Here is a 15,065-nt window from a genome sequence, read left to right on the forward strand (position 1 = left end):
GCAAACTAGAACTCTTAGAGATGCTCTTTATTTTGTTAGTTTTATTGATGACCATTCTAGAAAAGTGTGAGCTTTTGCTTTAAAATCTAAAGACCAAGTACTCGATGTTTTCAAGGAGTTTCATGTCAATGTTGAAAGAGAAACTAGCAGAAAGCTAAAGTGTGTTCAATCAGATAATGGTGGTGAGTACAGGGGTCCTTTTGAGAATTATTATAGGTTCCATGGTATCAAGCTTGAGAAAATAGTTCCTAAAACTCCTCAGCAAAACGGTGTGACAGAAAGGATAAACAGAACAATTGAAGAAAGGATTAGGTGTATGCTTTCCCATGCCAAGTTACCTAGGTTATTTTGGGGGGAGGCTATAAGAACTACAGTTGACCTGATAAATCTTTCTCCACTAGTTCCTCTGAAAAGTGATGTTCCAGTGAGAGTATAGAAAGGAAAAGATATGTCTTATAATCATTTGAGAGTCTTTGGGTGTAAAGTATTTGATCATATTCCCAAAGATGAAAGGTCCAAGCTTGATAGTAAAGCAAAAGCATGTATCTTCTTGGGATATTGTCATGAAGAGTTTGGGTACAGATTATCGGATCCAGTGAACAAGAAGATCATTAGAAGCAGAGATATTATATTTTTTGAAGTCCAATTGTTTGATGATGGTGATAATGTTGAGAAGCCAAAAACCTCTGTTTATGTTCCTTGGAGTTTGGGTCTAGTTCCTTCACCTGTAGTTCATGATGATCATGGGGGAGATGAACAAGAAGATTGTGGTGAGAATGTAAGTGATGATACTCCTACAGTTTATGATGCTGAACCAACTGAACAAACACCTATACCACCAGTTGAGATTCTATTGAGAAGATCCACTAGAGAGCGACAATCATCTACCATATATCCTCCACATGAGTATGTTATGCTTACTGGTGGGGGAGAGCCAGAAACTTACCAATAAGCTATTTTACATAAGTATAAAAATGAGTGGGTTAAAGTCATGCAAGAAGAGATGAGATCCTTGCTTGAGAACCATACATATGACTTGGTAAACTTACTTAAAGAGAAGAAAGCTCTCAAGAATAAGTGGGTTTATAAGTTAAAGTATGAAAATAATAGCTCAAACAAAGATACAAGGCACGACTAGTTGTGAAAGGATTCAATCAGAAGAAAGGTATTGACTTTAAAGAAATATTTTCTCTTGTGGTGAAAATGTCCTCTATCTGAGTTGTTCTTGGTTTGGCTTCCCGTTTGAATTTAGAAGTTGAGCAACTTGATGTGAAAATAGCATTTCTTCATGGTGACTTAGAAGAAGAAATTTACATGGAGCAACCAGAATGTTTCAAAGTCAAGGGAAAAGAAAATCTGGTATGTAAGTTTTAGAAAAGCTTATATGGACTCAAACAGGCACCTAGAGAGTGGTACAAGAAGTTTGATTCCTTTATGATAAGCCAAGGGTATGATAGAACCACATCTGATCATTGTGTATTTATGAAAAAAAATTTAGATAATAATTTTATTATTTTATTACTATATGTTGATGATATGCTGATTGTTGGTCATGATGCTAGAAAAATTGAAAAGCTTAAAAGAGAGTTAAGTCTTTTGCTATGAAAGACTTGGGATCAGTGAAACAAATACTTGACATTTAGATTCTTCGTGATAGGAAGAAAATGAAGATTTGGCTATCTCAGGAGATTTACATTAAAAAGTTTCTTGAAAGATTCAACATGCATAAAACCAAAGCAGTTTGTTATCTACTTGTAGGTCATTTCAAGCTTAGTTTGAAATATGTTCTACAAGTGAGAAAGAAAAAGAAGAAATGTCCCGAGTGCCTTACTTATCTGCAGTAGGCAATTTGATATATGATATGGTTTATACTAGACCAAATATAGCTCATACAGTTAGAGTTGTCAGCCGATTTCTCTCAAATCTTGGAAAGGAACATTGGTCAATAGTGAAATTGATATTAAGATATCTAAGAGGTACTTCCAGGTTATGTTTATGATTTGGCAATGATGAACCTGAGTTAGAAGGCTACACAAATGCAGACATGACAGGTGATACTAATTCTAAGAAGTCCACTTCGGGGTTCCTGATGACATTTATAGGGGGAGCAATCTCTTGGCAGTCTAAGTTATAGCATTGTGTTGCTCTATCAACCACAGAAGCAGAATACATAGCAATTATTGAAGCCTGCAAGGAAGCTTTATAGATGAAAAAGTTTCTACAGGAATTGGGCTTGAAACAGGAAGGATATACTATTTACTGTGATAGTAAAAGTATCATTCACCTCTCCAAGAATTCAACATACTATTCTAGATCCAAGCATATTGATGTGAGATATCACTGTATTCATGTCGTGCTTGAGATGAAAGAATTATAGTTGGAAAAAGTATATACAAATGAGAATGGTTCAGATATGTTGCTAAAGTCTTTGCCTAAGGAGAAGCTTGAAGCATGTAGGTGAAGAGCGGGCTTGGTACAGCCCACTATATGAGTTGGAGGGGGAGAATTATTGGGTCCAGCCCATATGTGGGCTTGGACAATTTGGTCTTTTTGAGCCCAAATGTTAATTAAAAGGCAAAAGGTGAGGACAGCGAATTAGAGATCAGCGAGTTTGCGTAGCGAATGCGTGTAGCAACAGCGGCGACGCGCAGAGAGAGAGAGAAAAGGAGAGAGAAAGATTAGGATCTTGAGTTTTCTACTTGACAATCAATGGCCAAACATTGTCAGTTTTAACCAAAATTTTATGCAGAGAATCCTTATAGCAAGCTCTATAATCCTAATGGTATTGATCTATAATTTACCCTCTTTAAGGTACTTTTCTGTTATGCCCATTTTGTGAGATCCAGAATTCTCTTTTGATGAGATCCATCTTATGTGATGATGATATATTATTCTTGAGCCAAGATCTATGTTCTTGATATTATTGTGATCCTCTGGTTATTCCAGAGAAGATTTACTATAAACCTGTTATCATTACTATTGATAGTGAAAGTTTGAGGTGGACTACGGTCCCATGGTTTTTCCCACATTGGGTTTTCCACGTTAAAAAATTGGTCTCACTATGTAATGATTTATTGCTCTATTGTTTATATTGTTCTGGTTGATATTAGCATTTTGATATCAAGTTGATATTTTGATGAGGAACCCATTTTGATACACAAAGGGGGAAAAGAATTATTCTACTTTAACAGGTTTTCCCCAACAAATATGTACGCCACAAGCCTAACCTTTTGTAAGATCTCAAATGGACCAATGAATCTTAAGACTAACTTCCCCCTTTAACCAAACCTCATACTCCCTTAGTTGGCGACACTTTTAAGAAGATATTCTTATCAACTTCAAACTCTAGATCTATTCGCCTTCGATCTGCATAACTTTTCTAATGGCTTTGAGCTTTTAAAAATCTTTGGTGTATAATTCGAATATTATCAACACTTTTTTTAATTAATTGAGGTCCCGAAACCTTTCATTCTCCTACCTCATCCCAATATATAGGTGATCTATACTTTCTTTCATAAAGAACTTCAAATTGAGTCATCTGTATGCTAAAGTAGTAACTATTATTATAAGAAAACTCAATTAGGTGCAAGTGTATATCCCAACTCTCGCCAAAGTCCAAAGCACATATTCTTAAGAGACCGTCAAGAGTTTATATTATCCTTTCAGATTGGCCATTAGTTTGGAGGTGAAAAGCTGTACTAAACTTTAACTATGTGCCCAAAGATTTTTGTAGACTTCCCCAAAACTTAGAGATGAATCTTGGATCTCTATATGAGATAATGCAAACTAGCACCCCATGATATCGAATAATCTCCTTAATATATAAGCTTGCTAGTTTATCCAATGAATACTTCTTGTTAACAAGGAGGAAGTGAGCAGATTTAGTAAGTTTGTCTACTACTACCCAAATTTCGTCATAGTCTTTCGTAGTCTTGGATAATCCGGTCACAAAATCCATAGTGACTTGCTCCCACTTCCATTCAAAAATCGAAATCCTTTGCAATTTTCCCGTAGGTACTCGATGTTCTACTTTCACTTGTTGGCATATCAGATATTTAGAAACAAACTCTGCTATATCTCTCTTCATACCACGCCACCAGTAGTTTTGGCATAAATCTCGATATATCTTAGTAGTCCCGGGATGGATATTAAATTTTGATTTGTGTGCTGTTGAATCTCGGATTTTGATGATAGAACCAATTGATAGTGTTTATGATCTAATCTTTGTTTTGAGTGGTGCAGGAAGCTTCGATCAGGGAGAGACAATTAAAATAGGAAGAATCATGTTGGACTGGAGTGGAACATGTCAGAAGATTGGATGTCGAGCCGGAGGATCGGTCGACGTATCGGCAGAAGGCTTCGGGCCATGGGTTCGAGCATCGGGCCAAGAAAAGCTAAAATTACGCTAAGGAATTTCAAGTTGCGGAGGTCAACTAGTTGATTGGGCAATAGGCTGCAAGAGAGGACGAAGCATCAATGAACCAATGACATGCCGAACAACATTTGATTTAGCTTTATAATAATTGTCTAAATCAAAATAGATTTTAGGTGTAATTGGGTTGGAATTGGGCCAACTCAATTAGGAGCCAATCGGGCTCAAGTTTGGGTTATGTTGGGTTAAGTGAAAGGCCCAAACAGTGACCCAACAGGTGGAACCATCGGTGGCATAGTCTTCGAGATTATGTCAGGCAGTGGTATTGTAGGAAAATATAAGGGTGACATCACATGCGTAGCGGAAGAACATAAAACAAAAACCCCAAATTTTTCAATACGTGTTCGTCGTCGTGCATAGATTGGTGCACAAAACCCATGAAATAGAAAATCACATATGAGATAGTTGTGTTATCTAAGGAGATCATATATCCTTGAATCCCCGTAAATTTGTAGGAGTGGATGAAGGAGGTCAAGTGTCCTCCTCCCTAGCGGTGATCCACATAATAGGACTGTAACAATGCTCCTCAAATCTTCATGCCTACTGTCTAAGGAGGAGAAAGGGAGAGGAGAATAGGAGGTGGCAACCAAGAAGCCCCAACCTATGGGCCTTTAGTCCCTAGTTAATCCTCATCCCATTGGCGTATATCAAATACCCGAAGGAGCACTCTCCCAACAGCGGATGAAGATGCTTTATCCTACGGGATAAGTTTTGTTCTCCCAATAGCTGATGGAGGTAAACTCACATCGCACTCCCAACAGCGAATGAAGTGGTGTCCCTCACCCGCCAAAGTAGGGACACGTTTCTCCCAACAGCGGATAGAGGAACCGTCCAACCGTCACGTCTAACGGCCTACTAATCAACGAAGGGAATCGCCCTACCTGCCAAGAGCACTCCCAACAGCGAATGAAGTGGTGTCCCTCACCCGCCAAAGTAGGGACACGTTTCTCCCAACAGCGGATAGAGGAACCGTCCAACCGTCACGTCTAACGGCCTACTAATCAACGAAGGGAATCGCCCTACCTGCCCTTGGCAGGAAAATAACATAATCTTACACTGGTTATATCTATATCAAGATGAAATAACATATTTAAAACATCTCCTTCAAATATCATCAATATCAAATAATATAAATTAGCCCTCAATTGGCTTGAAATTGAACTTGATTTACTAGAACCTAACTGAATTGATTTTAATCCTAATTTAACTAGTCAGCAATCACCCTAAACTAGTATAATTTGGACTATATTAGGTTCAATTTAAGTTCAATTGACTTGAATAAGTCAATCAATTTGGAATCACCCTGAATCGATCTAGACTAATCAAGCCTAGTTTAGTTCAATTAATATTTAGGCTCAAATCCAACAATAATATTGGGCTAGATTAGGCCAGCCCATATATTAGTCATGTGCATTACACATGACTAGGTATGCATCACACCAGGTTAGCTCAGCCTTAGCCCATGGACTGGTCATGTGCGTCGCATGTGACCGCCCATGGATATGTTAGCCTACGGGTAAAGGCCTGATCTGTGGGTTGGGCCTGGCCTATGAGCTGGGCTTAGTCTACTGACTGGGCCTGCCCAATTGGTTGTGGCCTGACATATGGGTTGGACTTGGCTTTTGAGCAATTTCAATCCAATTCATATCTAATTTTATACCATAACATATATTCATTAGTAATTTCAACATATATTTAATTTTATACCATATCCAATTCATATCTAATTTTATACCATAACATATTTTTAGTAATTATATAAACCAAAAAAATATAATAAAATATTAAAAGATAAGATTGGGAGATAAGATTTAATACAAGAAAATAACCTTCTAAATTCAATAAGAATTATAAATCATACTTTCGTATAATTTCAACATATTCTAGTCAAATAAATTTTAAATCATTCATAATAGCATATTTTAAATTTCAGATCCAAGAATATCAAAAATTTTAAATAACATATTTTAATCTAATAGAAATTTTAATTCAGATAAGATTCAAGATAAACTGCTAGAAAATATCATATATTTAATACATAAAACATGTAAATTTGTAACATATTTAAATCTAAAAATAAAAATTTTAAATAGGGATCAAAGAACATTATAAAAACTTCAGCTAATAGATTTTAATACAATAATAAATATTTTGACATTTAAAGAATTGATAAATATTTTTAAACTACAAAACTTTCAATATTTAAAGAATCAAAATAAAAACTAAAACTTTTATTTTCAAGAAACGTAGGGAAACCTACCCCTCGTTAGTATGGTATAACTCATCATTCCATCCTTTATTGGGCTCGGCTAGGTGAGGAACGAATAAAAAAATCTTTTCCCTTAAATAATTTTTATATTTATTTAATATAAATTATTTCTATTTAATATGTTGTCACTGAAATACTTAATAGTTATTTCCTAATAGGAAATAGATTAATATTTCTTAAATTATAATGATAAGTAAGAAAAAAATTAATTTCTAACTTAACTATTTGATTTGATAAGAATTACTGAGAAGAAGAAACGCAGCTCACAGTGACAGTACGGTGGAATAGAAGATGAAAAATCTTCTGATTTAATCGAATTTCGCGACTGAGATTGAGAAGGAGGGAACATCAAAATTGATTGATTGATTGATTCTTTTTTCCTTTCTTTTATCAGTACTTTGTTCATAATAAATGGATAGGGTCTGTGACTGAGACTTTGGGCCATTTGCAGCCCAAGGTTATGAACGCACACCAAACTGGAGAGATTGGACTGATCTATCAGCATCACCTCAACCTGACTTCACTCATCATATCATTCCCGACTGCGGCATGGTTCTTTCTGACCTGCATCACATATAATGTCCGATCTTAAGTTTTCGCGATTACTGGTCACCAATCATAATATGTAACATGGCATATATCAAGTTATGAAGTCGAATGATGTATCTGTTCTTATTTATTACATATGGTGTTTCATAAATACTTGAGTTATATTCTTAATCCTAAATCAAATTGTTCGTGAGAGGGAATATTCGAAACCTATAAATATAATAAATTATTTCCTACCTTAATTAAAATCTTTATCAGGCCCCACTAATATGTAGGATATATCAAGACATCATAATGGCTGCAAGCTCACTAGTTATATTTTATATTATGATCATAGTGCCCAACCCAAACTCGATTCAAATTAAAATTGTGAACTGAACTGTCCATAATTTATAAGCTACATGGCTAAGCAGTACTTTGGTGTTCCATTTGCAAATCGAGAACCATCTGAAGTGCTTTTATTTAATGCTTGGTACATGCCAAGGCCAGTACATGTTCATCAATATTAACTTCAAACGATAGTCATTATTTTATCCAAACTGTAAGTTACAGAGCTGATGATCATCGTGCCCTTTCATCATATCTTATGACAATAATGGCTTTAAGAATAAGCACAGTCGTGATTCGAGATTGGAATAACAGCATCACCATGAAGTCATGGACGTAATGTTACGATAAAGATTGAAGTCATTTTGTTAAATAGGAGGCCTTCAAGAGGCCATGCAAGAAGAACATGTACTATCCAACGAACATGATGAATTATAGGTAGGTAAACATAGTAAGGAAAGAAACAAAGACTTAGATATCTAAGCCTCCTAATGTGCCAAAGAATTAATTGAATGTTGTTATTAACGAAGTTTTAATTCTCTTCCTCATCTATTTTTGCAAAGAATTAATTAAATCTTTTTGCTAACTTTGGGCAAGCTTAATTAGCTGCCTGAGCTGGACGAATGAACTGATAAAAAGGAAAGAAAAAGAACTAAGAGCTGAGAGAGAGAGAGAGAGATAGAGAGTTATTCTCTATCTGTGAGCATCGTCTTGCTTATTTGCCAAGATATCAATATTCGTGATACGTGTTCGGGGCGCCCATGACGGAAGGCGAGATAGCGTTGTCCATGTTGGGCACGGATGGAGAGAACAGCGAAGGATCCGGATATCTGTAGAATGACCTTGACGAGTAAAAGATATCGGAGGAGTTGGGAGTGAACAGCGGCATCTCCGACAAGAAAGGATTCAGCGGCGGGAGCTGCTCCAAGGAGATCGGAGATATGGCACCGACAGTAGCCAGCGACGAACAGCTGACATGCACGTCGCCCCCGAAGCTGCTGCAATTCTCCGATGAAGAGGAAGAGTCATCGGAAGCAGATGCGGTAGCCCGGTTATCGTCCTTGTGTTTGCGTGAGGTCTTCGATTGTGAGGGCGCAGGAGGGAGGGAGGACGAGTCGTCATCGGCGGCGGAACGGGAGAGGCCAGTGAGCTTCTGGACGAGGGCCATGAAGTCGCGAGCCTGCGTGTGGATGACCTTGGGCGAGTGGGTGTAGATGATGACCGGGTGGTGGCGCTGCTGCTGGTGAGAGGAGGTGGTGGTGGTGGTGGTGGAGGTGGAGGTGGAGGAAGAAGAGGAGGAGGATGAGGAAGCCTTGTGGATGAGGTGGGAGTCCTTGTGGATCTTCAGAGGCGCAGGGCGGGAGCCATTGATCTCTCGCGACACGGAGCTCATGTTGTAATAATGCAACGGGAGGAGGAAGAGAGATGAGAGACTGAGAGAAAGGATGGATGGAGTTAACAATATAAAGAAGAAGAGAAGGAAGAGAGGTACATAAATAAATTTGATATAGAATTGGAGAGGAGATTGGTTCGCTCTATTCGTGGTTGGTGGGGAGGGGAAATGTGCCATATATATATATATATATATATATATATATATATATATATATATATATATATATATATATATGGAGGAAGAGGGTGGTGCCAGCCATGTTGACCGTTGACAAGATCAAAGGGGTGGTGAGGTGGAAGGATGGCAGGAAAAAGAGGGAGAGGGAGTTAGAGAGGCGGGTACATGTTGAGGTGAGAGGGGATGACGGAGAGAGAAGGGTGGGGTAGGGGGTTGTGTGGGTGGTGGAGTTTGGGCAACGTACATCATCTTTGTAGCCAAAGTGTGTGTGAGAGAGAGGATCCGAATATGTCGGATTCGGGTCGCATCAATTACATGAGGCAGCGGGTGGCTTGAGTTTCGTCTGCAAGCACGTGCGCACACGTAGTCTCCTCGTCTCTTGGAGCTCGTGCCCATTACATTTCTGACCCGGTAGCATAGAAGGAGAAATCATTGACCAAATGTGAACTTAATGAGATCGCATGCATCCTTAATTGACTCATGGTTGCGGCTCGCATTGGTCCAAGTTTAAGAAACGGGTTTCGGCGAAGGATGTTGATTGCGAATCTTAATCGATCAAACATCGCATGCCATAGGATCTTCTTGCTGCTGCTTTCCAAGTGGCGTTGGTGAAACATGCATCGATATATGATGCGGGAGGTGCACGATCTTGTCTTCGTGCACGCCACACATTGATTTCTCCCCTTAAAAAATGGCCATGTTAGATGCCAAATGTACTATTAATTTAATATTCGACATTATTGATGATACTAGAAATGAGTTGATGTATTTATTGATTGATTTATTAGAATCATGATTCCTATTCATTTTTTTGGCAATTGAAGCATCTCAACTTGTGTCTGTATTATTGCTCATGGTATCAAGCGAGCCGGATTAAGCAGAAAACCCTAATTATATACCTTTTTTTTTTTTTCCAAATTTTGACCCTAATAAGTATAACACAATTTATGACTTAGGTTCTCAATTTAAAACCTTTTGCCGTACTAAATAATAAAAAATATTAATCTTACCCTAAAATTATTTTATTATTATAATAATTATTCTTGCACCATATATAATTTTATGACATGTTATTGGTAAAATGTTACCATGTAAATTCATAAAACTCGTCAAAAACTAATCAACATTAGTAACATGAGGAGTAATTTCTTGATGAACCCTCAATCAATATAAATACTAATTGAATCAGTCCAATCGATTAGAATCTCAATCATAATCTAATTGAACCAGTCTCAATTTCTTATATAAGTAGTTTGAAATAATCCTAAACTGATCTAATTTGAATTTGATTAGATTTAATTTAGATCAAACATATCTGAACCAGTCAAGATCGGTCAGGATCACACTGGACCGGCCCGAATCGGTCAATCCAGGCTGGTTCGATCAATTTCCGGAGCTCAGGCCGAGCCATAAAGGGTAAGGGGTTGGACGACACATGAGGCGCAACCTATTGATTGTAGCCTGGCTCAGATCCGAGCTAAGATTGGGGTTAAGAGGCTCGGGCCGGGCTCAGCACAGCGTTAGGTCGGCTCTTCACGGTTCACAAAGGCCTCGGGGCAGGGAAGGCGGCGGGCTGGGCTGCAGCGTCAATCGTAGGCTTTTGGTTCTGGCCTGCGCCGAGCCTCCCAACGCACACTTGAGCAGACTCAACCACAGGCCGGTCTGAGCGCCCAATGGAGCGAAAAATGGGCTAAGCTTTGAGCCAAGGCCTCATGGCCAGGAGCTCTGTGCTCGGTCCGTGCCAAGGCCGAGCGTGTGTCCTGGGATGGGTTGGTCTGGTTCGGCCGGTCAGCCTGACTCGGATTAGATCAGTCCCTCAGTCAAATTGAATCAATCTGTTTTTTTTTTCTTCCCATTTTCGTAGAAACCTTAAAAATTCACAATAACAGGTTTAATCATAAAAAAATTATAAATACAGATATTTGAAACATTCAAAAAAAGTTCATAATACAAGATTAAATAATCTAAATGGATTGCTAATAAATTAAAATTATTTTCCCAACTAAAAATTCTTGTTTTCAAACTAAAAATTTGATAAATTGTAAATAATTCTAGTAAGAACTTACCAAATTGTTTCAAGTATGATCTATTAGAGCAAATAAAAGAAAATTTTATTTTTATCCAAAACTATTTTTGGGGCAAAGGATAAATGACGAAGACAAAATTCGAGCTTAGAGCCTTGTAATATATTGTTAAAATTTTTACTAGCTGAGTTAGCTAACATCTTCAAACTTATTTTTTAGTAACTAATAAAACATAGGTCCAATGTATTTAAATCTAAAAAATCTGCATAAGCTGTCTAAAATTCCAAAAATAATATACTTAACTTCACAACTTTGTAATGAAAAATATTATAACAAATAAATTGAAGAACAAGAAAAATTAATTTTCTCGTAGATCACCTTGTGACTCTTCCTGTGGCCGAGAACCTACTTTTGTATTGATGAAGAGAGAGTGAACTCTATAAATTCTTAAAAAGAGAGGTGGGGATTGGGAGTAGAATCTCGAATTTAATAATTAAACATTTAATTTTATTTATTTCGAGTTAGATCAGTACTCAAAATCTATTTAAAAAATAATTTCAAATCAAAATCCATTCAAAAAGGAAATGAATACCTAACCTATTCTATTTTTAGTCCAATTTTTCTGAATTTAATTACTGGGGAGTTACATCAGGTCACTGAGATAGCTCCGATATGGTATATTGTCATCAGCTATTACCGACAAAAGTTCCTTAAAGTGAATTGCTCCTGTTTCTTCTGCGAGTTGCAAATGCTCTGTTTGACTGGTCTTCCAGATGTAATGTTCACTGCAACATCAGATGTTTGATGATATAAGCCATAATTTGTCACGTCCGTCCGATTAGGTCAATCGATGATCGATCTTAGCTCCTCACATTGCATGTGGGAATCTGCAGAGCTGCACCGAAATCGAAGATATCCAGTGGAGCTTCTGATGTTAGATTTTGCCTGGCCATGGTTGTCCCCCATGTGCAGCCTCACCAACAGGCTTTGTATCCAAGCGGATGGCGACTTGAGATCCCCTTCCAAAGTCCTCCCAGCTCTACTATCAGTAGCACAGCACACAGTTACTCAGTATCTCTCAGCCTTTTGTTTGTATCTATGAACTCTTTTGCACAACATTTTCCACTTGTACCGATCCAATTGCTTTATCACCACAGCTTATATATATATAATGCAGCTGATTGGACATGGACTTCAAACTGAGTGAGCCGCGCAGGTGGCAGTTCCATATACCTAATGAGTAGAATCAAATGTTTCTTGACAAGATCCATGAATGCTAATGTGCAGAAAGTGGTCAACAGAATCCATCCCACACAGCAGGTGTAGCTGCTAGCCATAGAGGACACAGATTTGCAGAGAAGACAGCTGCCTGTGAGCACTCACTGAATGGTATACTGTGCACACTGTCCTCCACCTCATTAGATGAGCTCACCTAAAAGATTACATATGGCTGGCATCTGGCATCTGGCATCTTTGGATCGACGAGGAACTAAAGCAACACCAACCAGCTTGCGTAATCGGGGAGCATTAGCGACCCAACAAAAGGAGAGTACTGCAGCATAGGGAGGAGAGTGATGGATGCACGCTTCACATGCAGGCTTGGACTTTGGACATTCGTAGTCTCCAGGCACAGATAGATGGTCGTTGCATGCGACTCTATACGAAGCCACATCTAGCTTCATGTTATATGGTAATGCTGAGTGGTGTCAGATCACGTTTGTGCGATCTCAAATCCACTGAAGAAGTTTAAACGGCATATGCAGCTTTCACTGGGCTGGCCAATCATGTCCCTGGAGCTCCTCTATTGTACAAGGGCCAACTCTTTGTCCCTTGTTCTTGGATGAGGTAGCTTGGTATCAGAAAGCATCAGCAAAGCTTCTGCCATCGATCCAAATGATAGCGTGACATGAAGAGTAGCTTCAGGAAGATTATGAAAACAGCCGGTGGTCAAAAAGATAATGAAAATGACAGAGACAGTAGTGCTGGGGGTAAGAAAAACAAGTAACACAGACAACTGCAGTTGTGTAGCATTCATAGTTTATTTACTTCTCAGTGGACGGACTACATGATCTTCCATTTGAAGGCATTATGGATATACGTACATTATTTACAGGCAATAAAAACTCCGTACCTGAGTTGAAACGCAATAATTGCTTGCTATAGAGGTATGTTTGCTGACATTAACATGCTGATTTCTTCCACGTGTTGCTGATGCACTCAAAACATGCAAATCTTCATATACATGTATGAAAATACAAGTGTGTTTGCTAGTAAGAAATTAGAAGAGGATACAGAAACTGGCTTTCATGAAGTTGTTTTCCACTTTGTTGCGTATCTTTTTGAGCAGTTCATTCCATATCTTTTCATATTGTAAGAACAATCATATGCCCTTCTAAACAGTATCTACTTTTTCCTTCTTTCCTTCACCACTGCTTCAGTTCATGGCCATTTCCACAAACTGTGGATGACAAAAGACAGGTGTTGACCGAGAAGGGAAGATGTCAAATCATGCGAGATGGTACCTTCTCGTATTGACGTGATCCCAATCATCCAAGTCAGAACAACTTATCAGTGTTTGATGCATGAGGCAGCAGCTGTTCTTACGAACCCATCATATCCTGCGCCGCGCTGTGCTGTCTTCATGCATGCAAGCGTGCACTGCTCTGTTGTGTTCAAAGTCGACTGTTGAGTTTTGGCCTTGTGAGGAATATGTGTTTGTTCTCCTCAGCTAGAAATGGTGTTTAAGGTATTCTAAAGCCTGTAATCAGGACAGTAATAGTTTTATAATTGGACAGTATATATCATGATTAAACAACAATACAACCATTTGATTAGCTGGTCAACTGCTATTGCTGCAGTATTAATAAGAAGATGTTTGACATTCATATCGACTAAGTCCTCCCAAATAAGGCCAGCAGAAGTAATTGTTGTGGATGTACCAACGCAGCCGGAGAAGATCCGCAAAACTCGCTCAAAAATAAAAAGCACGAGATAGGGTGAATGCTAATTAGGTACCTGCGATTGCCCTCATCATACATGCGTGTAATGCACATAGGTTTAACTAAATAACCACGCATGCAGGACTTTGTAAAAGAATTTTCGATGATTTAAATTGAAATTAAATTGACATTGTCGAACCGGGTTAATGGTTCCATGATTTCAAACCAAATCAGAATCCGATTCTTGCAATTCGGTTTTAGATCTATAAAAAAAAAGAAAAAAAAAGAGGTCAACTGACACCATATTCTTTGCAATCTTTATACTCTCTAATAGCAGTAATAATGGGGGGAAAGAAAAATCTATAAATACCTCTCACATTTCATTCTTCCTCACACCATATTCTTTGCAATCTTTATACTCTCTAATAGCAGTAATAATCTCTATCTAATTGCGATTCCAATCTTTTTCTCTCTGGTGCTCCCTCTAACTAATGTAACGGTAAGTGGAAGTTCAATGCTTCCAACCTTAACATAAATACATCTGGAGAAATTTGAAAATCCAATTGTGCCAACCCAAAAAATAGTAATATTTTTTTTATTATAGAGTTACGATGTGGAAGTCTAACGAAAATAATTTTGTCAGATATAGAAAATTAAACATTCCGATGACTCATGTGAGATGATTTGCAATTTTAGCTCTCAAATTTTTTTAATTTAAAGGAGGTGGATATGAGACCTTTAGAAAGTATATTGAAAAAAATATCCTACTCAATCGGGTCTTAACAAAAGCCAAAGTTGATTTTTTTTAGGTACGTAACAAACCCTTCTCAAGTATTTCATTTTTCTTAGAAAAAAAGAATAATTATCAGAATTTATTTCCACCGAAAATGTCTCTATTAGTTTTGGTAAAAAATTTATTTTTTAATTATTATTATTATTAAAATACCTGACA

General features: G+C 37.8%; 1 protein-coding gene across 1 annotated transcript; it reads right to left on the reverse strand.

Moving 5' to 3' along the window:
- Window positions 1-7,845: 7,845 nt before the first annotated feature.
- Window positions 7,846-8,997, reverse strand: LOC103971345 (VQ motif-containing protein 8, chloroplastic). The gene has a single exon (XM_009385341.3). It carries the CDS (start codon window positions 8,968-8,970, stop codon window positions 8,308-8,310), a length of 663 nt encoding a protein of 220 aa, XP_009383616.3. The 5' UTR covers window positions 8,971-8,997; the 3' UTR covers window positions 7,846-8,307.
- Window positions 8,998-15,065: the final 6,068 nt, after the last annotated feature.

This window comes from Musa acuminata, chromosome BXJ1-11 (assembly GCF_036884655.1).
Source record: "Musa acuminata AAA Group cultivar baxijiao chromosome BXJ1-11, Cavendish_Baxijiao_AAA, whole genome shotgun sequence".
In the NCBI taxonomy this organism is placed as follows: Eukaryota; Viridiplantae; Streptophyta; class Magnoliopsida; order Zingiberales; family Musaceae; genus Musa; species Musa acuminata.